This window comes from Macrotis lagotis, chromosome 6 (assembly GCF_037893015.1).
Source record: "Macrotis lagotis isolate mMagLag1 chromosome 6, bilby.v1.9.chrom.fasta, whole genome shotgun sequence".
Lineage (NCBI taxonomy): Eukaryota > Metazoa > Chordata > Mammalia > Peramelemorphia > Peramelidae > Macrotis > Macrotis lagotis.
This window is the reverse complement of record NC_133663.1, coordinates 83,626,263-83,651,341: the sequence shown is the minus strand read 5'-3', so window position 1 is coordinate 83,651,341 and position 25,079 is coordinate 83,626,263. Positions and strand designations below refer to the sequence as shown.

The window sequence follows — 25,079 nt, the reverse complement described above, 5'->3', positions numbered from 1 at the left end:
ATGATCTATTGCAATGGAAAAAATACTACACTGTGTGAGTCAAGAGATAGGGATTTTTATATACCAGTAGCTCTGTGGCCTTGGACAAATAAATTAACTATTCTATTAATTCTATTATGATTCTATTAATCATTCATCTATGAGAGGGTTGGACTAGATGTTCTTATGGTTCTTTACAGTTGTAAAATCCTATGAAGTACAGCCCAAATTTTTTCCAAGTACTATAACTTGGCCTAGATAGCATTCCTTGGGCCTTGGGTAAAAAATCTTACTCCTAGGAAAACTGGATTTAGAACTGAAAGAGGCCTTAGAGATGTTTTAGTCCAGAGGTCAAGGACCTGTTTGACAAAAACCATACAGAAACTTATTTTAAAATATAAAAACCATTCTTAACTTGGGGGGTGAGATGGGGTATACAAAAACAGGCAGCAGACCTTATTGGTTTGACACCTCTTGCTCTAGCCCAGCCCTTTTATTTACAAATGAAGTTAGTACTCAAGTCTCACCTTTCAGGTTTTTGTTCCTATCAATCAGACCAACATTCACTTGGGAACAGCTCTTCCCCTTCTTGTCTCTTCTATAAACATGCTTTCCTTACTGTACCATGTTTTCTGTTGAGGTTTGAAAAAGAATTTTGACTAAGTCTAAATCTAATTTATGTAATTTGTAGCAAGTGTGGGTAAAATCTGAAGTGATATCTAATATCAAGTGAAATAAAATCTGAATACAGATTTGCTTAGAGGTAGGCATCCTCTGCACAAGGATTTGTTTTGTTTTCGTAATAGGCCTGATGACTTGCAATTCAAAGGGTCTGACATATCTGAAAAACCAATGGCCTCTGAAATCAAATTTATGTATAAAGGATTAAAGTTTTCAAATGTAAGTTATTTTTGGGTATGGCTTTGTCTTCTAATATTAACATGGTTGACTAAGGACTAAAAAGATTTGTTAAATGATAATGAAGATGTGATCAAAATTGGAATTTAATTGATATTTAATGAACTATTGCTTTATTCTAGGTTTCTGTTTTTCTATTTATTCTGGCTTATTATTTATCTTTTGTAACTTCCCTTACCTCCCTCTCACTCTCTCAAAACTCTATTAAACACATCAGGTATATACTTGTAATATATGAAAGAAATTTTCTAAAAATGATATTTACAGAATATTTAAGATAAATATTTTATAGAATGCTTACAATTTTTGCTGTAGAGTTCCTAGCCCCAGAAAGAGATTATTTTTAATCCCCCCCCATTTTATCCCTGTAATAAATTTAAATGACACATGAAGATAAAAGAAAAACTTTTAAGTTCTCATTTTCAGGATTTTCTTTTTATTTGTTTTTACAAAGACTTCTTATTAAATCTTTGCTCTCACACAAAAGAATATCCACATTTGTATTTAATAAACTATGTAATTAATGTTTGTATACAACCCAACATTTCAAATGCATAAATGTTTCTCGATACAGTATGCTCTTTGTTGAATATAATTTCCAAGAAAGTACTGGTGTATACACCTTTAAATATTACATTATTCAGACTTTTTATAGAGTGATGAACCTCTAAGGGATCACCACAACATAATTTTGTCTTTCTTAGTTATTTGCAGCAAAATTGGGTTTCCATTCATTGTGTGACGTTTTAGCATATGGATGGCTCCTCTACTGACTGAGCACCCTCAGTTACGGCTTTCACACACTTCGCCATTGTCTGTGATGCTCTGCTAATAGGATCTGTAAAAATATTGGAAAAAATTTCATTCATTCATTCATAAATAAAAGATATAAGGTCAGTCAGGCTTAGATAAAGGCATAGATGTAATGTGTATACTATATGTCAACCAATATATTTTGAAGATATAGGGTTTATCATATAATATCTTACTTAAAAAACATTTACAAACAGTGCACTGCCAAGAATTCTAATTATATACTTGCATATGTTGTGAGGTAGATGATCAACTACAACTGACTCAATATTGCTACCTTTGGCCCAAAAATTTGATCTACTTCTCTAACATTTTGACTTTCAATATATTTAAGACATCTCACTTTAATACAGGGCTCAACAAATTTAGTTGTCGATCTATAAGTCAGATATGTTTTAAATTTTCAAATATGGGAAGAGAGAAAAAAAAAGATATTGTATGTCACCATACAAAAGGCATTATTAGTTCCCAACTTTGGGTTGGGAAGGGTGCAGGGCAGAGTCTGGAAAGGTTCTCAGGAAATGCTAAGCTGCTCCAACCAGGATACCTACTTCTGGACCATGTATGGAGTAAGGAAAATTTCTGGTGACAACTCAATATGGTGATTTGGCTCCTGGGATCTATTTAGACTTTAATCTATATTCCTTAACATTTTATTAAAAAGCAAACTTTCCTTCATTCACTTTATCATATAATTTCAAAAAATCTGCCCAGTAGCTAATCTAAAAATATATATATTATCATTTCACTATTTCTGGATTTTTAGAACCAATCTTGTGCTAGGGAATGATACAAAGAAATTTTACTGATTGAAAAGATCAAATAACTTAAGATTATGAAAATGGCACTGCAAGGACATACCTGTCATATAGAAGTCTTTTATTGTGAGCTGAGGTGGAACAAGAGGCTGAGTAAGCAGCTGTTCTTTCACTAACTGCAAAAAGAAATGAGAAAAAGAATTGCAGAAAATATAATAACATACCATTACACAATTTGATACACATAAAAAAAAAAATCTTAAGGCAAGAATTTCATACCTTAGCTAGTTCACTTGCTTCTTGGAAGTAATTAGCATGCTCTACATCATCATATCGGACCAGGTTAGGGGATACTTCTTCCAATCTATTCCTCACTTGATCCAAAGTATCATAAGGAAGGGTCATACCAGCTATCTAGAAATCACCCATAGAGAAATAAAATATTATAATGCTGAAAAAAAGTGAAATGATTTTTATTTAACACGAAATAACAATACTATTAAAGAACTTAGTATTTATATTTATTAGTTACTTTTTTTAAGGTTTTTGCAAGGCAAATGGGGTTAAGTGGCTTGCCCAAGGCCACACAGTTAGGTAATTATTAACTGTCTGATGCCACATTTGAACTCAGGTATTCCTGACTCCAGGGTCAGTGCTCTATCCATTGCGCCACCTAGCTGTCCCTATTAGCTACTTTTTAACCGCTAGTTTGGAATACAAGAGTTATCAGTCATAATCTATGCTGATATTGCATAATTTTTAAAAATAGAATTGGTGGTAACCCCCCCCCCCAATAACACTGTGAGACAGGTATCAAAATTATCAGGTCCATTTTCAGATAAAGAAATTGAAGTTCAAAAAATACAGAATGACTTGCCCACTAAAGGCAGAGATAAGGGCCTTAAGCCCTTTGATTCCAGGATCAGTACCCTCTTCATTCTATTTACTGTTTTTTCAGTTGATTGTTTCATGTTGAACGTGATATCCAGGCGACATATGCAAAATGTTATATGTGCTTCCAGATGCAATTAACATATTGGTTGATTTTGCTCAGTTTTATTTTTGGCAGGGAGAGATAGAAGTCTGTTTTTAGAAGGCTCACAGATCAGATAGGATGGATATATTAAAAATTGACTATAAATGGCATTTTTTTAAAAAAAGGAAATAAACGATTTAAGTTAAATTTGAACAAACTTTGCTGACCCGGGCTTATAATAATCATGTAAAAATTAAAATTTTCTGTTTCACTTTTTTCATAGTAAAAGCAAATGGAGGGGCAGCTAAGTGGCGCAGTGGATAGAGTGCCAGAGTCAGGAGGACCTGAGTTGAAATCCAGCCTCAGACACTGTCTTCAATAAATTAAAAAAGAAAATCAACCAAAAAAAAGCAAATGGGAGACTCAGTGACACCCTTTTGCTGTTTTTTTGGAAAGCCTCCCTGGTGTCACATATGTCGTTTTTGGTTTGTTTTTTTTGTTTGCAAGGCAATGGGGTTAAGTGACTTGTCCAAGGTCACATAGCTAGGTAATTATTAAGTGTCTGAGGTTGGATTTCAGCTGTCTTCCTGATTCCAGGACCAGTGTTCTATCCACTGTGTGCCACCTACCTGCTCCCCTTGCATATGTCTTTTAACAAAAAAGAAAGAAAAAAGGTCACCAATTTTGAATGTTCAGGCTCTGAAAACACTTTATTTTAGAAGAACAATTCATAGTAATTTCAGACTTCCATCTCTGACTCCTTTAAAAATCATCCAGGGGCGGCTAGGTGGTGCAGTGGATAAAGCACTGGCCCTGGAGTCAGGAGTACCTGGGTTCAAATCTGGTCTCAGACACTTACTAATTACCTAGCTGTGTGGCCTTGGGCAAGCCACTTAACTCCATTTGCCTTGCAAAATCCAAAAAACAAACAACAACAACAAAAAAACATTCCAACATGATGTACACTACATGAATGTTCAAAGCTCTGTTTAGCAGTCTCACTTTGAAATGTCTTAAAAATCATACCTCAGAGAGAGCGCGGATAATTTTCCAGTCTTCTCTTGCCATGCCAGGAGGTGTCACTGCCACTCTAGTCTGCTGAGCTCTGCCCTCTGTATTGACGTAAGTAGCAGACTTTTCTGTGTAAGCTGCTCCTGGGAATATAACATCAGCTATAGGTGCTCCTACATCACCATGATGTCCTGCCAAAAAAGGGAAAACAGAAAAAAGGCTTAAATAAAAAAAAAAACACTTTGATATAATGCATCAGGGTTTTCAACTTGGTTGTTACCTCTCAAATTTCATTTGATTAGGAAAAATCATTCCTTGATATAGGTTAAAAAAAAAACCCCTCATTTATGGACATTTAAATTGCACAAGGGTACTGTTCTGAGACAGAGAGGATGCAGGCTTATTAAGTGGAACTAAAGAAGGCACTTAATCCAAGTCCAGGGAAGGGCTTGTCATAAAGAGGGACAGAATTTGAACTCAGGACTGCTAACTCCAAAGCCAGTACTTTTCTCAAAAGGAACCTGAGACCCCAAAAAAGTAAAATGACTAATAGTCACCTAAGAAAGAGACTGGATTTGAACCTAGGTCTTCTGACTCCAAATCCTTCTAGTTTATTGCTTCTGCTATCATTAAAAAAAAAAGGATCACCAAAGAATAGAGTCCTCAAAAATCTTACTCTGTATAGAAAAGGATTACAGTATTGCTTCATTTCTTTCAAATGGTACAGTTGATTAGACAATAAGTAACACTGTCATAAGGGAGTTAGAAGTCTTTGACCTGAATCCTGGTTCTGCTTGTGAATTAGCTGAACTCACTCTAACCCTGAGGATACTCTTGTTCCCCATCCATAAAAAGGGTATGTCAGCTTAATGTGATGCTACATGGATCAAATGAGTAACAAAGCTTTTTAAAACCATGAAACTATTCAAATGGCAGGCCTCTAATGTAATAACTATATTAACTAATTTGTAATCCATTTGTAACACAGGTATGTATTCAAAATCTTCTAACATAATCTTGAGAGTTGAAGAAGACTTTGAAATGGATAAAAGCTAACCTCCAACCATTGTATAAATCTCCACAAAGTCTGTCTACATTGCAACACAAATATATTAGGCAAATAGTATAAGTCCAAAGAATGAGTAGAATGAAATGAAAAAGTCACTCCTTTCTCTTCTTGTTAGTACATAAAAGGGGTGGAAAATGCTAGTGAAATATAGGCAAGGTATATCAAAGTAGCTAGAGTACTACCAAAAGGGCAAACTTGCAAAGTCCCTGTTTTTTATTAAGGACACCACTTTCCTTTTAGGGACCCAGGTAACGTAAAAATTATTTTTTAACTCCTCACTCTGCCTCAACATACACCAATCTAATAAGCTATCAGATCTTTTTTTTTTAGGGTTTTTTTTTTTTTTGCAAGGCAATGGGGTAAAGTGGCTTGCCCAAGGCCACACAGCTAGGTAATCATTAAGTATCTGAGGCTGGATTTGAACTCAGGTACTCCTGACTCCAGGGCCGGTGCTCTATCCACTGGGACACCTAGCTGGCCCTAAGCTATCAGATCTTATGGATTCTACATTTCTTACATCCATTCACTTCTCTTCTCCTATGCCTGCCTTCCTTATTCAAGCTTTCATCCTTTGTTTCCTAAATATGGCAGTAAATTTGTTCACTCCACCTGAAGATTCTCTCAGTGCAGGGGATGCTAACTGATGTTCTTTTTTAAAATGACTTTTTATTTATTTTCCCAATACTACAATAGTTTTGTTGTGAAAGTTTTCGGATAAATCAGCTCCGTCTCTGGAAGGGGTTGCATTCTTTATTTTAAGTCCATCAGAGAAGTTGCTTCAATATTTTCCCCAGTTGCTCTTGTTAATTGTATTTCTCTCTATTCTATCCCTCCCCATTCCTATTTATTCTATTTTCTCTCTCTCTCTCCTTTCAACTTGTCCCGCCTCAGAAATATGTATTAAATATCTGATTAAGCTTTCCTCTATCACCTACACTGCCCTCCCCGCCTCCTCCCCAATCCCCTTTCTTCTCTTTCCTTCTTTTTCCTTTTTCCTCTAGGGCAAGATAAATGTCTACACACTTATTAGGGGTGTATGTTATTTCCTCTCTGAGTCATTTCTATCTATTTATTTTTGAATTTTACAGTTTCCCCCCAATCTCACTTCCCTCCCCCCACAGAAGGCAGTCTGATAGTCTTTACATTGTTTCCATGCTATACATTGATCTAAATTGAATGTGTTGAGAAATCACATCCCTTGATTTCTCTCTCATCACACTCAATTTGGACCAATGAACACCATGGAAACAAAATAAAGACTGACAGATTGCTTTCTGTGGGGGGAGGAAAGTAATATTGGGGGAAAAATTGTAAAATCTTTAATAAATAAAAAAAACAAAAAATATAAAAGAGAGAAATCATATCCTTAAGGAAAAAATATAAGAGACAGCAAAATTACATAATAAGATTACTTTTTAAAAAAAAGTTAAAGGTAATAGTCTTCAGTCTTTGTTCAAACTCCACAATTCCCTCTTTGGATACAGATGGTATTCTTCATTCCAGACACCTCAAAATTGTCCTTGACTGTGCACTGATGGAATGAGCAAGTCCATTAAGATTGATTATCAACCCCATGTTGCTGTTATGGTGTACAATCTTCTGGTTCTGTCTAAGCCATTTTGGATGAGAATGAAGGCTCACTCATTCCCCCTCACCTTCCACTCTTCCACTCCATTGCAAAAACTTTCTCTTGACTCCTTTACATGAAACATCTTAGCCCATTCAACCTTTAAGACCTTTTCCCTAGCACATTCCTTTTTCATTCACTGACTCTCATCTTTATACTATATTCTACCATTATATTCAGTTCCCTCTTGTTTTTATGTACTCCTGTTTTATTAAATGAAAAGGTTCATATGAGTTATCAATATCATCGTCCCATGCACGAATACACAGTTCAACATCATTAAATCCCTCATAATTTGTACTCATCCACCCTCTCTATGCTTCACTGTAAGATCAAACTTTCTGTTCAACTGTAGCTGTTTCAACAGGAAAGCTTCAAAGTCTCCTGTTTACTGAATGTCCATATATCCCCCCCCGCCCCCCCCCACCGAAAGAGGATGTTCAGTTTTGCTGGGTAGTTGACTCTCGGTTGTTATCCAAGCTCTTTTGTCTTCTGGAATATTATATTCCAAGCCCTAGGAACCCTTAAAGTAAATGCTGCTAGATGCTGTGTAATCCTGCCTGTATCATTATAATCTGATGTTCTTAGCATGTCAGAGTCAGAGAATGACTTAATAAATGCTAACAGTCTCCTTTTGTCTATGGGCTCAAATATAAACTCAGTTTGGCATTTGTTCATTTGAAAGTCCTCTAAGAATTTGGCTCTAACTTAACCTTTCCAGATTTTTTATAAATTACTTTCTTTCTAGCACTCTGCTGTCCAGTCAAATGAACCTTCTCATTCTTCACATGTGACACTCTATCTCATTTTAGTTTCTGGACTAGTTTTCCTAGAAATCCTTTTCTGTCAAAACTAGGCTAAGGTTATCCAAATGAAACCTCTTCTGAGAGGCTCTCTTGCCCCCTCTTGCCTCCCCCCATCTGCCAGTGCCAAAACTTGCCTATATTGTGTGTATACCCTTCTTTTGTACTTTTTAAAGTAAATAGTGCCTTTACTGACAAAATGTAAGCTAGCGGGCAGACTCTTAATTTTTGTCTATATCCTTAGCATAACACCCTTCACATAGTAGGCACCCCCAAAAAGTTTGTTATTTATGGAATTAAGAAAAGAAATAAGGATAAACCTTCAAAACTAAATAATTATCTTTATTTATTTATTCATTCATTTATTTAGGATTTTGCAAGGCAAATGGGGTTAAATGGCTTGCCCAAGGCCACACAGCTAAGTAATTATTAAGTGTCTGAGACCAGATTTGAACCCAGGTACTCCTGACTCCAAGGCCAGTGCTTTATCCACTACGCCACCTAGCTGTCCCCAAAAATCAATAATTATTAATAAAAATTTTGAGAAAAGGTAATTACAACAGATTCACTGGAGTAATTTCATTAAAAAAAATGATGGACTGAATATTTTAAGACTTACACAGCATTTTATAGAAGATTCCCAAAAAAGTTCTTAACTACTAAAAGATGACAGTCTAAAGAGACAGGCCAAATTAACATAATTTACTTTTATCATTTTTGGCTAAGATGATATTGTCTATGCTTAAACCAGCATTTGCAAATAGCAACTTCACACATAAATTGTATAGTTTCCCTTGGTGGTTCAAAGTGACTTCCAGCTACCATATCATAAAAATAAGGTTTACACAAGCAAACCTAATTCCCTAAAATGTTGAAGAACAAACAGCTTTAGGCCCATTAAATAAAAGGTGAAAAATCTCAGGAGGACCCTACCTGGCTATATGGTTCCCTTATATTTCTATTCAGTTTCAATATATGTGACTGGTGGTAGTTACCTTGATAGACAATGAAGCAATCCTTTGGCAAATCAGCTCGGCTGATGCAACCTTCATCTGCTCCCAGAAGAAACAACATTCTTGGAGGGTTCTTCCGAATTCCTTCTACTCCAGGTTTAAACCCAAGGTCCAAAGCAGCTACCTGGCTTGCCACCCTGTGATGTGACAATAAAAATTTATCTTAAAATGATATGCTTTGCAGAAGATGCCTAGTTCCATTTCCATTTAATACTGCCAATGACTTTTAAAGCTCCTTCTTCTTCTTTTTCTTGGTCTTCTAAAAAGTGATTGCTAAAATAATAAGTACTGATTGTTTGTAATCCTGTCACTGGCAATCAAGAGATGATCTGCAACCCTCAGACCACTGTATTTCTCACAATATTTACCAAAGGATACCACAGGAAACACCAGCTAAAGATCTTTAACTACAACATTCTTCTTGGGTGGTTCTCATTTACCACAGCAAGAAATTATAGATTCTCAGTAAGAAGCTGCTGAAATTACACAGAATTTCAGAGGTCCAGTTTAATTACAGTTCACAGTGGAGGACACTGACTCTCAGAGAAGTGAAGAGACCCTTCCTAGAAGACAAAGCAGAGTATCAGAGACATAACTAGAGACTGGGTCTCCAGATACCCAGAAGTCAGTTTCTTTCTACTACACTTCACAATTCTGCCAATTTTTTATTAAAGACTTTTTATATTGTCTCCATTGCTCTCACCAAAAAAGACCATATAAATCTACTGGTGAGGGGGTAGGAGGGAAGGCAGGGACAGGGAAAAACCAAACCCATGATTTCACTGGTTTAGATTATGACATGCACAAAGTCACACACATCCAGTCAATGTCATAGGCAGGTCATGAACCTAGGTCTTTCTGACTCCAAGGCTCTCTAACACAATGACACAATATCTCTACTACACATTCATTCCTAAAGAACAGAAGTGGGGGGGAAGGGGCAGAGCCAAGATAACAGAGTAAAGACAGGGACTCATCCAAGCACTCCCCCAAATTATTCCATATACCTTTAAATAATTACTAACCCAATTCTAGAGTGGTAGAACTCACAAAAAAGACTGAAACAATTTTCCAGTCTGAGACAACTTGGAAGATCTGCAGGAAGGGTCCATTATACCAGGTTAGAAAGGGCCCACAGTGCAGCCCAGCCTCCCAGAGCAAACCAGCGCTAGTCATCCTGGAACAGACTGAAGGGCTCCTAGATCTGTGGCAGCGGGGGTGGTTTTTAGACCTCTCAGCCCAGGGATTGCCAAGAATAACTGGGAAGATCAGAAGGAAATCACTGTCACACCAGAGGGTGGAATCCAGTCCAGTGTAGGCCTCAGCGCAGACCCAGTTTCCTCACAGTTTCAGGGCAGAGGTGTGTGCTTATGGTTGTCCACAGATCAGAACACAGACCAGGAGAGCAATCAGAGCCTCTCCTAAGACCTTGGAGGAATTGAGGTCCTGGGGTGGTGGTGGTGGGGTGGGTGTGTGTCCCTAAAACCAGCTGCAAAAATCCTCAAAAGCTTGAAATAGTGAGTCCTCCACCTTAACAAGGAGCTGGGTAAATGAGTAATAAACAACAGAGGGGAAAAAAATCCGACCATAGACAATTATTTTGATCCCATGGAAGATCAAGACACACATTCAGAAGACAACAAAGTCAAAACTTCTGTATCCAAAGCCTCCAAGAAAAATGGCAATTGATCTCAGGCTATGGAAGAGCTCAAAAAAGATTTTGAAAATCAAGTAAGGGAGGTAAAGGAAAAATTGGGAAGAGAAATGAGAGCAATGTAGGAAAATCATGAAAACCAAGTTAGCAGCTTAGTGAAGAAGATAACATCTTATTAAACCATATTAGGTCAAATGGAAAAAGCAGTCCAAAAGGCCAAGGAGGAGAAGAATGCCTTAAAAAACAGATCTGACCACATGGAAAAGGAGATACAAAAGCTCTCTGAAGAAAATAATTCCTTAAAATACAGACTGGAGCTAAGGGAAATGGATGACTTTGTGAGAAATGAAGAAATAATAAACAAAACCAAAAGAACGAAACATTACATGAAAATGTGAAATATCTCACTGGAAAAAACAACTGACCTGGAAAACAGATCCAGAAGGGAAAATTTAAAAATTATCGACCTCATGACCAAAAAATAGCCTAGACATTGTATTTCAAGAAATTCTCCAGGAAAATTTCTCTGAGATCCTAGAAGCAAAGGGTAAAATGGAAACTGAGGGAACCCACCAATTACCTCCTGAAAGAAATTCCAAAATGAAAACTCCCAGGAATATTATGGCCAAATTTCAGAACTCCTAACAAGGAGAAAATATTACAAACAACCAGAAATAATTTAACCACTGTGGAGCTACAGTCAGGATTACGCAGCATCTACATTATAAGGGCTTAAAGGGCTTGAAATATGATATTCTGGAAGGCAAAAGAGCTTGGATTACAACTGAGAATCAAATACTCAGCAAAACTGAACATCCTCTATGATTTCTCTCTCATCACATTCAATTTAGATCAATATATACCATGGAAACGATGAAAAGACTAAAAGATTGCCTTCTGTGGGGGGTTGGGGGGAGAGAAGCAAGAATAGGGGAAAAATTATAAAATTAAAAATAAATAAATTTAAAAGATAAAGTCTGGTTTTTTTTTAAAATGAAATAAATGCGACAGCTTTGGATTAACAAACAAAAAAACTGAACATCTTCTTTCAGGGAAAAGATGAACATTCAATGAAATAGGGGACTTTCAAACTTTCCTGTTGAAACAACTAGAGCTGAACAAAAAGCTCGATCTTCCAGCAAAGCATAGAGGGTGACAAGAAGGACAAATTATGAGGGATTTAATGATGCTGCACTGCATATATTCCTGTATGGGAAGATAATATTGATTAATACTCATATGAACCTTCTCATTTATGCAGGCATTTAAAAGGAGCATATACAAAGCACAAGAGGGAGTTGAATTTGAAGATATACAATATTAAAAATACTAAGATAATGAGGAAGAACAGAATGTACTGAGATAAAGGGAAAGAAGAGGTAGAATGGGCTAAGTTATTTCACATAAAAGAAGCAAGAAAAGGCTTTTATAGTAAAGGGGGAAGGTGAGGGGGGAGTGAGTCTTCATTCTCATCAGAAATGGCTCAGAGAGGAAATAATGTACACACTCAATTGAGTATAGAAATCTATCTTACTCTAGAGGAAAGTAGAATAGGAAAGGGATGGGAGAAAGGGACAGGGGGAGGGGAGGTGATAGGAGAGAAGGAAAGTCATGGGAGAGGGTAATCGGATACAACATACTTTTGAGGAAGGACAGGGTGAAAGGAAAGAGAGAATAGAATAAATGGGGGGTGGGGAGGAATAGGATGGAGGGAAATATAGCTAGTAATAGCAATTGTGGGGAAAAAATATTGAAACAATTTCTCTGATGGACTTATGATAAAGAAGGCTATACATCTCAAAAACAGAGTTGATGGTATCTAAATACAGCCTGAAGCATACATTTTTTTACTTTAAGAAAAAAAGTTGTGAATTCTAGCTTATTAAAAAAAACAAATGAAACTGGGAAAACTATAAGCAAATTGTGAAAAACAAATAAATACAGCAAGAACACATAAAATATTCACAACCAGGTGGTGATACTTCTCAAAACCTAATAATGGTTTAAAAAAATTAGAACCATGAATGTGAGTCAAGATATGGGGGTACAAAGGTTGAAGAAAAATTCACACTCTTAACAATAACCTGAAGTATAGAAAATATTATTGCATTATCCCTGGTTCCTTCTCTGATGCCTACAAACATATCCATGTCTCTGCCACCCTCCCTTGAACCTGCATTTCTCTGCCAAACTCCCTGAAAAAGACTTCTACAATTGGTGCCTCCATTTCTCCTCCTTTGCAATCTGATTTCTAATCTCATCATTTAATTGAAACTACTCTCTCCAAAGATTCTGATTACCTAATCCTCATCCTTCTTCACTTTTAGGCAACTTTGGATACTTTTTATTACATAATTGATGTGACTGTAAAAAAATAGATTTTAAATCTTTAGGGGTAGTTTCTGTTAAAAGAAAACCTAAAGGTATTGAGAGAGAAGAATGGAAATTACAGCATCCATTCTTCTCTCTCAAGATATGGTTGCTCTATAAAGATATCGGCCTCTCTCTCTTCTTTCTTGAACAGAAATAGGGAGTGTTGCTGTTAAATCAAACAAGTTACAAAGACTTTGTACCTTTCTTTCTCTTTCCAAGATGTTCAATACAGGAAATGCAGACTTACTTAATTACTTAAAAGACTTTTTTCCCCAAAAGCCGATAATTAAAACTTGTGATTTTTTTTTCTACCCCAAACATCCACCTGTAATAATTACTGTTTCATAAATGCAAACTGGGTCCAAACTCAAGAACTGGATATTGTATATAAAGCATAAGACATAAAACTGAAATTAGAATATGAATAAAATTTTTCAACAAACCTATGAAGGATATTCATAATTTTCCATTCATCACCAACTTTTCTCGCAACCCTGATCTTCTGAGCAAGGGTAGAAAGAGTTGCCAAAATTGCAGCTCCATCACTTCTTTGGAGTGCTGAACTGCCTAAAACTATGATTGGTTTTTTGGCCTCTTTCAAGACCTGTATCAAAAGAAACATAATGAAAAACTAGTGATTTAAAAGGCAAGAAACACCTTTAGCATGCATGTGGGCATAATATTGCTCCATCCCTCAAGACTAAGTAATGTTAAGAAATCAGCTATTAAAAAAAAAATTTGCATTTGCTACCAGATGCTCTAAAACTTAAGTGTAACTCAAACATAACTATTTACTATCTAATTCAATGCTATAGGAATGCCTTGGTTTACAGTCTTAATGTATGACAGTATGACAGCTTGCTAAGGCTATTGTGTAAAGTATGAATAAATGCATTACTGTAAGAGAACCTGGTTGAATGGATGACGTCCTGAAGCAATTTCTTGGAGGACATTTGGAGAATCTCCCAGGTGATTATAGCTGTATGTCAGATCAACTTTTGTGCCTACAAGGGCCACCTTTAAGTCATTATGAAGCCAGCTGGAATAACAAAGACAATAAAGTTTTAATTTGAATTAAGCAGTTAAAACTTTTTATTATTGCTATTCTAATCAAAGAACAGAAAATGCTACATCTTTTGAGAAAAACATCTGAATCAGAAGCATAAATACCGTTCTCAAAAGAGAATAAGGACATAAATGAAAAAAAAATCTGATGTTGTAAAACATTGTCCCCATCCACATTCTCCCTTTTGCTAGTCATACATATGTTCTAATGTAAGTCATAAATTTCCAGCAAATAAATTGCTTCTCTTTCCAAATGCAGTGCAAGACTGAAAAGAGTTTTCAAACTAGAAATGGCAGAAAAGTCTTCCAGGGCATGTTTATCTCTATAAACTCAAAGATGTAATTTGTTTTATCCTTCATATTACTATTTCATATCACAATCTTTTAAACACTAGGAACAAGTCAATAGATAATTTTATATACATCACAAAAAACATCTGTATAGAAATATAAACAATTATCTTATAAAAAGTTATATCTCTGGAAATACTAACCTTTTCCGAAGTCTAGCATTAAACAGGGGTGCCTCAAAACGTGGATTTGTACCAACCAAAAGGACAACATCTGCCTCCTCTACACCAGCAATTGTTGAATTAAGTAGGTAGTTAGAGCGTAAATCTGTGCTAAAAACATGATACACATATGATGTTATGGAAAATGAAGTGTTAAGATGATGGAAAGGGAATTTGGGGCTAATTATAATTTTTAAAGTATATCCTTTAATCAAAAGCATTGTGAAGAAGATATGAAAGGTTCTCCAAATTACACTAGTTTTTATCAGTACTGCATCCATCTCCTACTGTTCTGTGCTTGAGTCCTTGTCAATGATGTGTATTTATGATTATTTTTCTTAGTCTTCCAAATTTAAATTGTTTGTTATGTTATATATTATTCACACCTAAATATATAATCCACACTTAAAAAATATATAAAAATACATTCTACATGAGATCTTTAAAAAAAAAAATCTAGTCTATAAGTTGGCTTACCCAGCTCCTTCAGTGGGGAAGACTTCTTCAGTATGTAAGGAGTCAGAGTCTACTCTATTAAGTAAGTCTTTGATAGATATAAGGGCTTCTGCATCCACCAAACCTCCTGCAATTGCTGCCACGTCCTTGCCCTGAACTGTCTGTAACTAGAAATAGAAGAGAATAATATCAGTGAATCAATACTCAATGTCTATTATAATAGGCAAGATAAAAGCAAAGAACCTAGTCATCATTCAAAAGTTGAAAGTTGAAATGTTTTTTTAGTAGGAAAAAAAGTAAACTAAGCTTTTGCTTTTAAGGGCTAGTAAATTAGAAATGCAATACACAGCATGGGAGAAATCTATAGTATCACACTGCAAAATTGAACAAATTTTATAAATGTTGAATAAAAAAATCAAAAACACAGGACTTGTGAGGACCAAGGAAAATGATACTACCTTGACAAATAGGAGAGAAGGTAGCGGTAGTTTTGAATTAAGGGGCAGATCCTCTCAGTAAAGGGCCAAAATACATGACAATTCCATTTAAATGCTATAGCCTTAAATGTCCTTAAGAAACATAATGCAGGAAGAATCAGGGAACTAGGAGAACATTATTCTTGTTCTACTATGATCCCTTTTGAAAAATTATATTTACCATAGTTCTTTTTTTTAGGTTTGGTTTTTTTTTTGGTAAGGCAAACAGGGTTAAGTGGCTTGCCCAAGGCTACACAGCTAGATATTAAGTGTCTGAAACCAGATTTGAACCCAGGTACTCCTGACTCCAGGGCCAGTGCTTTATCCACTACACCACCTAGCCGCCCCTTTACCATAGTTCTTTAAGTTCCTTACCATTCCAGCAACCCGAGAGAGTGCATCCTCCCATGAAGTATAAGTTAAAAGCCCTTTTTCATTTCTGACCATTGGCTCAGTAAGCCGCTGCCGTTTTAATCCATCATAGGAAAATCTAGACAACCAAAATGATACTATTTGTAGGGGATTCTTAAAGGATCAATTATAACATTCAAGTTAATAGACTTTACAGAAGAAATGTGAAAAAAATACTGCACTGATTAGTGTCCATAGCAATTTAAAACTACTAAGTGCTAACAACGTAGTCCACTTTTTAGAAATTAAGCACTAACAAATAGCAGAAAAATATCTGTTTACTAAAGAGTTACATTAAAATTTATCATCTTCTAAAAAAGTTAGTTCAGCTCAGAAAATACATACTTAAGAAACTAGCAATTAAACTGCAAACAAAATTTGTGAATTTGTTAATAAAAGTAGATCATTTTTTTGCTTTAGAACAGGGTTGTCCAACTTTACTTTGAAACAACAGACAATATATTCCCCTACAGAATACAAAAAGAGAAATGCATATGAAGTTATGAACTGCTACTATATTTAACATAGTAGTTCCAACATTGACCTCTTTGCCTGGGATAATTTTTACTTATATTTAACATTAATGCCTCTGTTTAACTGACATTACATAATGTAAAGTATGATCTCATATAATTCCAAGTTGGAAAGACTTAAGATTAAATAAGTAAGAAATCATCTAGAAACAGAATTCTTTGTTTATCAACTGTCCAATTCCTATACAATAGTTCCTACACAAAGGAAATGACATGGTAAACAGACAATGGCAAACAAGAGTTACCCTTTTTTCTTCAATTGGAGAATGGTTTAACAAACTGTGGTATATGTATGTCATGGAACACTACTGTTCTATTAGAAACCAGGTGGGATGGGAATTCAGGGAAGTGTGGAAGGATTTGCATGAGCTGATGGTGAGTTAGTTGAGCAAAACCAGAAAAACACTTTATATCCTAACAGCAACATGGGGGTGATTGAACGTTCAACCTTGATGGATTTGCTCATTTCCTCAGTGCAACAATCAGGGACAATTTAGGGCTGTCTGCAATGGAGAATACTATCTGTATCCAGAGAAAGAACTGTGGAGTTTGAACAAAGACCAAAGACTACTACCTTCAATTTAGGGGTTAAAAAAAAAGCCTATTATCTTATTATGTTGCTGTCTCTTATACTTTCTTTTTCTTCCTTAAGGATATGATGTCTCTTTCATCACATTCAACTTAGATCAATGTATACCATGGAAACAATGTAAAGACTAACAGACTTCTTTCTTTTTATTTTTATTTTTTTTTAGACTTTTGGCAAGGCAAATGGGGTAATTATTAAGTGTCTGAAACAGATTTGAACCCAGGTACTCCTGACTCCAGGGCCGGTGCTTTCTCCACTGCCCCACTGTGCCACCTAGCTGTCCCCAGACTGCTTTCTGTGGAGGGTGGGGGGGGAGGTAAGCAAGAATAGAGGAAAAAAATTGTAAAACTCAAAATAAATAAAATCTTTCTTAAAAAAAGTTATCCTTTAGCTGTTTTGTTAACACTTTTGGTTTAAAGGTATATGATTAAAGTATGCCTCAGTGGTAGGCTTAAGGGGAGTTGGTGGCAGTTCTATATATACCTGGTTTTATCAGAGATCCATTCTTCATTGATATCTTCATGCATCTTTGGCAAAATTCTCATCACCTCTCCTGTCCTTGTGCTGACCACAATGTTACTTCCAACTGCATCCAAAACATCAATAGATTCTGTCTTTCTGAGAAAAGAGGTCATATAAATTCATGCTGACTCCAATAAGAAAAAGTGAATTAGAAATTCAAAATTTAGCTTCAAACTTTAAGAAAAATGATGTTTCTATAAATTTTTGACTTTTTAAAAATCAAATGAAGATGTATGATGGATAATTTTTAAAGACTACCTAAAAATTTGGAGACAACTTCAATGATTGCTAGTACAGAAAAATTATCTTTGAAAACGACTTGTCATAGAAAACAAATTTTTAATGAACATAATACTAATAGGTCAAGTATAATAATAAAATGCAATGTAGCCATTGCCTTGAATTTGTTAAAGACACTACTAAAAATCTCACTAAATCAAAATAACAAGCTTAAGTAGCTTTTAAGAGCATTTATAAATTGTTAAAGTGGAACAGGGATAGGGAGAGGAAATGGAACTCTAATTTCATTGGTCTAGAAGAACTCTGGCATCTCTGACTTAGTCTTAGAGAGGCTCTTTGACTACTGAGAGGTTAAATGACTTGCCCAGGGTAACAAAGACAATGTATGTTAAGAGGTGGAATTTGAACCTACGTCTTCCTGGCACTGAGGTCAGTTCTGTCATCACTACACCATTTTCATTTTTTAATCAATAAATCAATGAGAAAAACAAATATAGTGTACAATAGGAAGATACAAACCTTGTTTCCCAAGGGCGTGCAGTAAAGGCATAGGGTTTAGATGTAAGGGCCCCTACTGGGCAGATATCAATGATATTTCCAGATAATTCAGACATGAACATTTTTTCGATGTATGTTCCAACCTGCATTTCATTTCCTCTTCCTGTTGTACCCAAATCATCCACTCCTGCAATCTCACTAGCAAACCTAGTGGAAAAAAAAAATAAGTGCTCAAATCTTCAAACCAAAATATCATATTACCTTTCCTCATTCATTAACCTTTAATAAAAGGAGAAATATTTCTTTTTAAAATGCCAGTTTATTTTCAAGAATTAAGAACCTCTTTAGTTTAATTAAAAAAAAAAACAATGCCCCAAAATGGTTATTTAACTCTCTATCTCACAAAGGACTCAAAAGAACAGAGAAACAAAATTAGAGACCAAAAAAAGAAAAAGTTAACAAACCATTCAGTATAGAACTTAAAGATAATAGTCCTCCTCACAGTTCTTTTTTCCTCTTTTGAGTTTTAATCCATGCTACCGCTACTCTTTGGTAACTATTACTTTTTCGTGACCTATATGGGAACAAGTCTGATTTATATAACTACTTTATTAAGTACTTTATTACAGCCCCATGAAATAAGTAGGAAAAGTATTTACAGATGCATCAGCCATAGTTCAGAGAGTCAGGGGCTTCTTTACAGGCAGTGTCAAAGCAAAAAAATCAAACACTGATATCCGGGATCTAAATCAGTGCTTTTCCTACCTTAGCCTCTTTTCCTGACATGATGACACTCGTCATGAACTTAAGTCTCACCTCTCCAGCTAAACTGTAAACTTCTTTGTATATATACCTATGAAGGTGTGGGTACATGTTGTCTACCCAAATGAATGTAAGCGCCTTAAAGCCAGGCACTATTTTCACTTTTTCTTTGTAGTCTAGACCTGAGGACAAAGCCTGGCAGACAGTGAAGACTGTGTTTTTGTACTCAAAAGGCACTTAATAAATATTTACTAATATTTTATATTGATTTGTAATCCAACCTAAGTTAAGCAAGTCATTTAATTTAGTGATATCTGGCACTTTTACAGCCTTTAAGACACACCATGTTTCTTTTTTGAATTTCATTTTCTTGGATCATCTGCATAATAAAAAAAAATTTATACTTGCCCTGCTACCTCACGAAGGTACTAGGAAAATTTAGTAAAATCAAGTGGTGACACTTTAGTACTTTGAAGATTTGTAATTTCCTGAGTAAGATTTACTCCTAACACCTCAAACTCAGAATATGGTTTTCAACAGTTGATATGCCCAAAGAAAGTTACTTGCAGACAATCATGTGATATATATAAAAGTTCTTTCCCTCTACCTGAAATGCCAACTTTGTTTCTTTTATCTGTCAAGATCTCAAATCCTACTTCTACTTGGTCAATTCTGATTTTTAAGAAGTTATTGTATTCAGTATTTTTTAACCTCTTGTTAATGTTCTTAATAATTTTCTCAGGGAGGCTAGGTGGCGTAGTGGATAAAGCACTGGCCTTGGAGTCAGGAGTACCTGGGTTCAAATCCGGTCTCAGACACTTAATAATTACCTAGCTGTGTGGCCTTGGGCAAGCCACTTAACCCCGTTTGCCTTGCAAAAACCTAAAAAAAAAATAATTTTCTTGCACACCTCTCATTTCTTTTCTTTTCTTTTTTGATTTTTGCAAGGCAATGGGGTTAAGTGACTTGCCCAAAGTCAAACAGCTACTACGTATTAAGTGTCTTGAGACTGGATTTGAACTCAGTAAGTCCTCCTGACTCCAGGGGTCAGTGCTCTATTCACTGTGCCACCTAGTTGCCCCCATACCTGTCATTTCTTTTCTCAGTTTTTTTCCTTTCTTTTTGGCCTTTTTGATTTTTAAAACATCTTTAAAAAATATTTCTTTAGGTCTTCTAGGCATCCTTGCTGGACTTGTATCCAATCTGCATTTTTCTTGAGTTTTGCTTGTAGTCATTATCTTCTTCTGAGTTTACACCTTGAACTTCCCTGTCACCATGGTAGCATTTTATAGTCAGGTTCTTTTTATTGTTGTTGTTTGATCCTTTTTCTACCCCTTTTCTTGATTTTGGAATTTATGTTAGTGTTTGGCTCTGTTCATTTAGGGATGGGAGAGAGGAAGGAAGGTCTGGCTGGCCTGAGCTTCTGACTTTTAGGTCCCTCTGCTACTTTCACAGCTCAATCTGAAGGTCTGCAAGTTTTCTGCTTCCAAAATAAATATGAACTGAGAAGTCCATTCACTGTCTTCTTGGTCTGAGTTCTGCAAGTTTCTGACATGATTTGGGTCATGTTGATTATTTTCAGATGTGTCTGTAAACTGCTACTAGACTCAAGTCATCGTTAACCTGATGGAAGGTTCTGCAAGTTCAGGGTCTGAACAGCTGACTCCCCCATGGTTTCAGACTTCTATCCCTGGGTTTATTCCTCTGAAGGTTTATGTACAGTATTACAAGTTAGAACTGAGCCCCCTCCACCCCCCACTCAGGTCTTGAGCTCAGAGCAGCACAGCTTTGTTTGTGGAATTTGTTCCATATACAGTTAGGCCCTCTGTCACTAAGGATCACTCCCCTCCACGCAGAGAAACTGTGATGCTGCAATGGATAGTGGATGACAGTAATCAGATGGCACCATTCTTGCTCCCAAAGCTTACACAGGGATCCCTTGGATCTCTTTCTGCTTAGGTGTTTAGTTCCCTTGCCATTCCTGGGCTCCTCTGTTTCTAAGGACCTCTCTATTTTCCTATGCCATCTTCTGCTGGAAAAAATGTCTCACTGTGATGTCTCATTGGTGTTCCTGAGCAGAATTTAATTTGGTACATTTTCTAGGTCATTGTAGGTTATGCTGGCTATGGTGGAACAAAGGCAAAATAAAAAGAGCTACTTCTTACTCAGTCATATTAACTATGTTCCTCTCCACCCTTTACTTCTACTCTAAAACCTTCCCTAGTGATCCAACCCGAGAGTCCTAAGAATGCTTGGAGACATCCATCTACATTTGGCATTAGGCATATAAGCCTTGAAGTTTCCATACATCTTATCTCTTCAACTAGAAAAATTCCTTGATAATGACCATATCTTGTATCTTTATGTCCCTAGAGCTTAGTTCTGTTCTAAATAAAATCTCATAATAACTAATAACATTAGAAAACAATTTTACATATCAAAGTTATCACATCCTAGTATACAGCTCATAGTAGCAATGCTTTGCCAATATGGTTACCAACAAATTTCCTAAACTGAATGTATACTCTGTCACCCATCCATGAAATGTCTAATTCTCCATGAGACAAGATTCTTGATTTTATACTGATTACATTATAAATGGAGAAAGAAATGTCCATTGAAACATTATTAAGTTCTTTATAATTATTTCTCCTACTCTTTCCCCACTTTTAAATATCCCTCACTAATGGAACCTCACCAAAAAAAGAACCCACCTAAACTCTCATGCCATCCTCTAAAACAAACTAGCATCACTCAAGAAAATATAAGAGCTGGAAAAAAAAAATGGTATCAGTGAAAGTAGAACATCTCCCTTTTCTCCTATTGGGTTTAAAGCAACTCTTTTTATATGTTAATCCATTCATTCATTCCTGAGGGCTTATTGTTAGGGAAAGCTTGTTAGATGTGCAGGTCTTTTGTGTCTAGGACTTCTTGAAATTAAAAATTACTCTATAGTTAAACTATCCTGAAACCTTATAGTTTTTATCTGTAGAAAATGTTACTTTTCATTGTTAATAACATTTATTTTACAAATACAAAACAAAAAGGGCCATAAAAAAGGAAAAAAATTTACCTGATACACCGAGTGCACTGTATACATCTAGTCATAATGGTCTTTACAAGTGGACCAATATTCTTGTCTTCCACAGCACGTTTTCCCTCTAAAAATCTGCTTCTATCACTTCCAAACATCATTGACTGATCCTAGATTAAATCACAGGAGACAGTTAAATTAATGCACTTAATAAAATCAAATTTGAGAAAAGTTCAATAATTTTTTTTAGCATTAGACTACCTACCTGCAGATCACATTCACCTCCCTGATCACAGATAGGACAGTCTAGTGGGTGATTTGCTAATAAAAACTCCATTACACCTTCTCTGTAAGAGGAAAAAATGTGTAAAATAAAGCAAATAACTACCATTACCTTGTGTTTACATATTACTTTTCTCCCAAAGAAGTCAATACATCTCACACATACGCTTTTTCTTCAATTAATATTGATCCTTTGATCAAGAGATAAGAATAGGGGATAAAAATCAAACCTGTGATTTCAATAGCCTGTGGAACTGGGGCAGCAAGGTGGAACAGTGGACAGAACACTGGCCCTGGATCTCAGACACTTAAATAATTAATTGCCTAGCTATGTGACTTTGGGCAAGTCATTTAACCCCTATAAATAAAATTTTTAAAAAGTAGTATATGGAATTCCCAGATTTCCTCTACCAGTGTAGGTTGGCACCTTTTTTGGAACAAGCACAGAGATGTTATTAAGTAACTGGTCCAAGATGATAAAACCAGGATGTATAAAAGTTGGGCCTTTACATTCATGACTTTAGAGGTACCTCTACAGCTATTATGCCATACTAACTTTTTTTTTTTTAGGTTTTTGCAAGGCAAATGGGGTTAAGTGGCTTGCCCAAGGCCACACGATTAGGTAATTATTAAGTGTCTGAGGTCAGATTTGAACCCAGGTACACCTGACTCTAAGGCTGGTGCTCTATCCACTGTGCCACCAAGCCGCCCCATACTAATTTTCTTGATCCAGAAAACTAATGACTTGTGACAATAAAAGTAGGTATTCATCTCACTCCCCCACCCATGATTACGAGAGCAGAACATTCATGTTGAGCATAAATAAAATTATATGCTATAAAAATGAGTGAGTAAAACTGAGTGAGTGTGGTAATTAAAATTACCCTAACTGGTACACCATTGCAATGCTCTCAGGTAAACAAACTACAGATTCACACATGTTGAACAAAACTACTTCTATCACAGCTCTGGCTTACCAGACTGACAACTTCCCAAGGTTCCATATCACTACAACCTCTTCTCCACACTGCCTTTATTCTCAGTGCCTATAAAGATCAACTTCTCACAAGTTTGAAGCTGAATTTTGAACTCATGGGATTAATAAATTAGCAATTAACACTCAAAATAGAGTAAAAGTACCTTGCTTTCCTGGACTTCTCTGAGTTTGTAAGGATGTTCCAACCTTTCATTACTGGCATAGCACAAGCAGCGACAGGCTGGAATTTCAATGGGAAAACCTATTAACACATGCACCTCTGACAGTAAAAATAATAAATTCTCTTTAGATATATCAACTCAATATTTTACAGGAAAAAATGAGGAATTTGCAACCAGAAATCAAAGAAATTACAGGTCAAGTTAAATCAAAATTTTCCCACTTTATTTATGTCTTGCTTTAAGTTGTCATTTTCCATTTTCTTTGAGTAGTGGAAAGAAATCACTGTTTTAGCTTATTCTACTTGATAAACAATTCGGTCCTTTATAAAAAATACTCAATTAGATAGTTTGCAACAAAATGCCACTGAATAAAAAGTAATATTCCCTCCCCCCGAAACTCAAAACTTCTATCCAGATAGAAATAACACATGAAACTCCTTTCCTTAACTTCTAATAGGTTTCTAAGAAGTGATGCACACATTATTAGGACTTTTCTTGATCCTGCTTCATAGCATTTAGATTTAAGTACAATAAGACCCTTTTTTTTAAAACTTGTTTTGTTTTTGGAATTTTACAATTTCCCCCCAATCTCAATTCCCTCCCCCCCCCACAGAAGGCAGTCTAATAGTTTTTTATATTGTTTCCATGCTATACACTGATCAAAATTGAATGTGTCGAGAGAGGAATCATATCCTTAAGGAAAAAATAAAATGTAAGAGATAGCAAAATTACATAATAACTTTTTTTTAAAAAATTAAAGGTAGTAGTCTTTGGTCTTTATTCCAACTCCACAATTGCCTCTTTGGCTACAGATGGTATTCTCTATTGCAGATAGCCCAAACTTGTCCCTAATTGTTGCACTGATGAAAGGAACAAGTCCATTAAGACTGACCATCAACCCCATGTTGCCTTTAGGGTGTACAATGTTCAATAAGATCTTCCTCTAATGATGACTTAAACATGCTACTCACTTTGCAGTTGTCTGTTTTTGGTTTTTTTGGGGGTTTTTGCAAGGCAGTGGGGTTGAGTGACTTGCTTAAGATCACACAGGTTAATCATTAAGTGTCTGAGGCTGGTTTTGAACTTAGATCCTCCTGACTCCAGAGCTGGTCCTCTATCCCCTGTGCCACAAAGCTGCCCCTGTCAGTGTTTTTAATATTCGTCACATTACATGATTTCTAAATTGAAAAATCTGGACCAAGCATGACCAAGGTCTTTTCTAGCTCTAAATTTTATGTTCACTTTTATACAAGAGTATTGAGGAAATTAGGACTGCACAAGGTTGATTGTGGGAACTGAGTGAACCACACAGATTCCATCCTGTGACACAATTCTAGAGCTAGCTTATTTTCCTTTCTATTCAATTATGGATTCTATCTTACGAGCAAACTTTATTCAATTGGGAGAACTGGGAAATTGGAAGAAAATCGCATGGTTTGAATCTAGCCCTATGTGTCTGGGAAGCTTCTATCTGAGGCTTAAAGTAAGAATCTAGGTTATAATAACCAGAAACCCAGTCAGATTCAAAGATTGCTGCAAGGAATTTT

General features: G+C 35.8%; 1 protein-coding gene across 1 annotated transcript in view; it reads right to left on the bottom strand.

Annotated features, from left to right (window-relative positions):
- Window positions 1-1,297: 1,297 nt before the first annotated feature.
- NDUFS1 (NADH:ubiquinone oxidoreductase core subunit S1) overlaps window positions 1,298-25,079 on the bottom strand; it is a 33,405-nt gene continuing 9,623 nt past the window's right edge. Inside the window, exons 5-19 of the mRNA XM_074191541.1 lie at window positions 23,515-23,591; window positions 22,358-22,439; window positions 22,132-22,262; window positions 18,318-18,503; window positions 17,520-17,654; window positions 15,879-15,993; window positions 15,049-15,194; window positions 14,554-14,682; window positions 13,904-14,033; window positions 13,438-13,598; window positions 8,950-9,104; window positions 4,471-4,646; window positions 2,748-2,882; window positions 2,572-2,644; window positions 1,298-1,735 (exon numbers count right to left, since the gene is read on the bottom strand). Coding sequence (XP_074047642.1) covers window positions 1,644-1,735; window positions 2,572-2,644; window positions 2,748-2,882; window positions 4,471-4,646; window positions 8,950-9,104; window positions 13,438-13,598; window positions 13,904-14,033; window positions 14,554-14,682; window positions 15,049-15,194; window positions 15,879-15,993; window positions 17,520-17,654; window positions 18,318-18,503; window positions 22,132-22,262; window positions 22,358-22,439; window positions 23,515-23,591 — 1,923 coding nt within the window. The 3' untranslated portion in view covers window positions 1,298-1,643. The remainder of the gene's footprint in view (window positions 1,736-2,571; window positions 2,645-2,747; window positions 2,883-4,470; window positions 4,647-8,949; window positions 9,105-13,437; window positions 13,599-13,903; window positions 14,034-14,553; window positions 14,683-15,048; window positions 15,195-15,878; window positions 15,994-17,519; window positions 17,655-18,317; window positions 18,504-22,131; window positions 22,263-22,357; window positions 22,440-23,514; window positions 23,592-25,079) is intronic.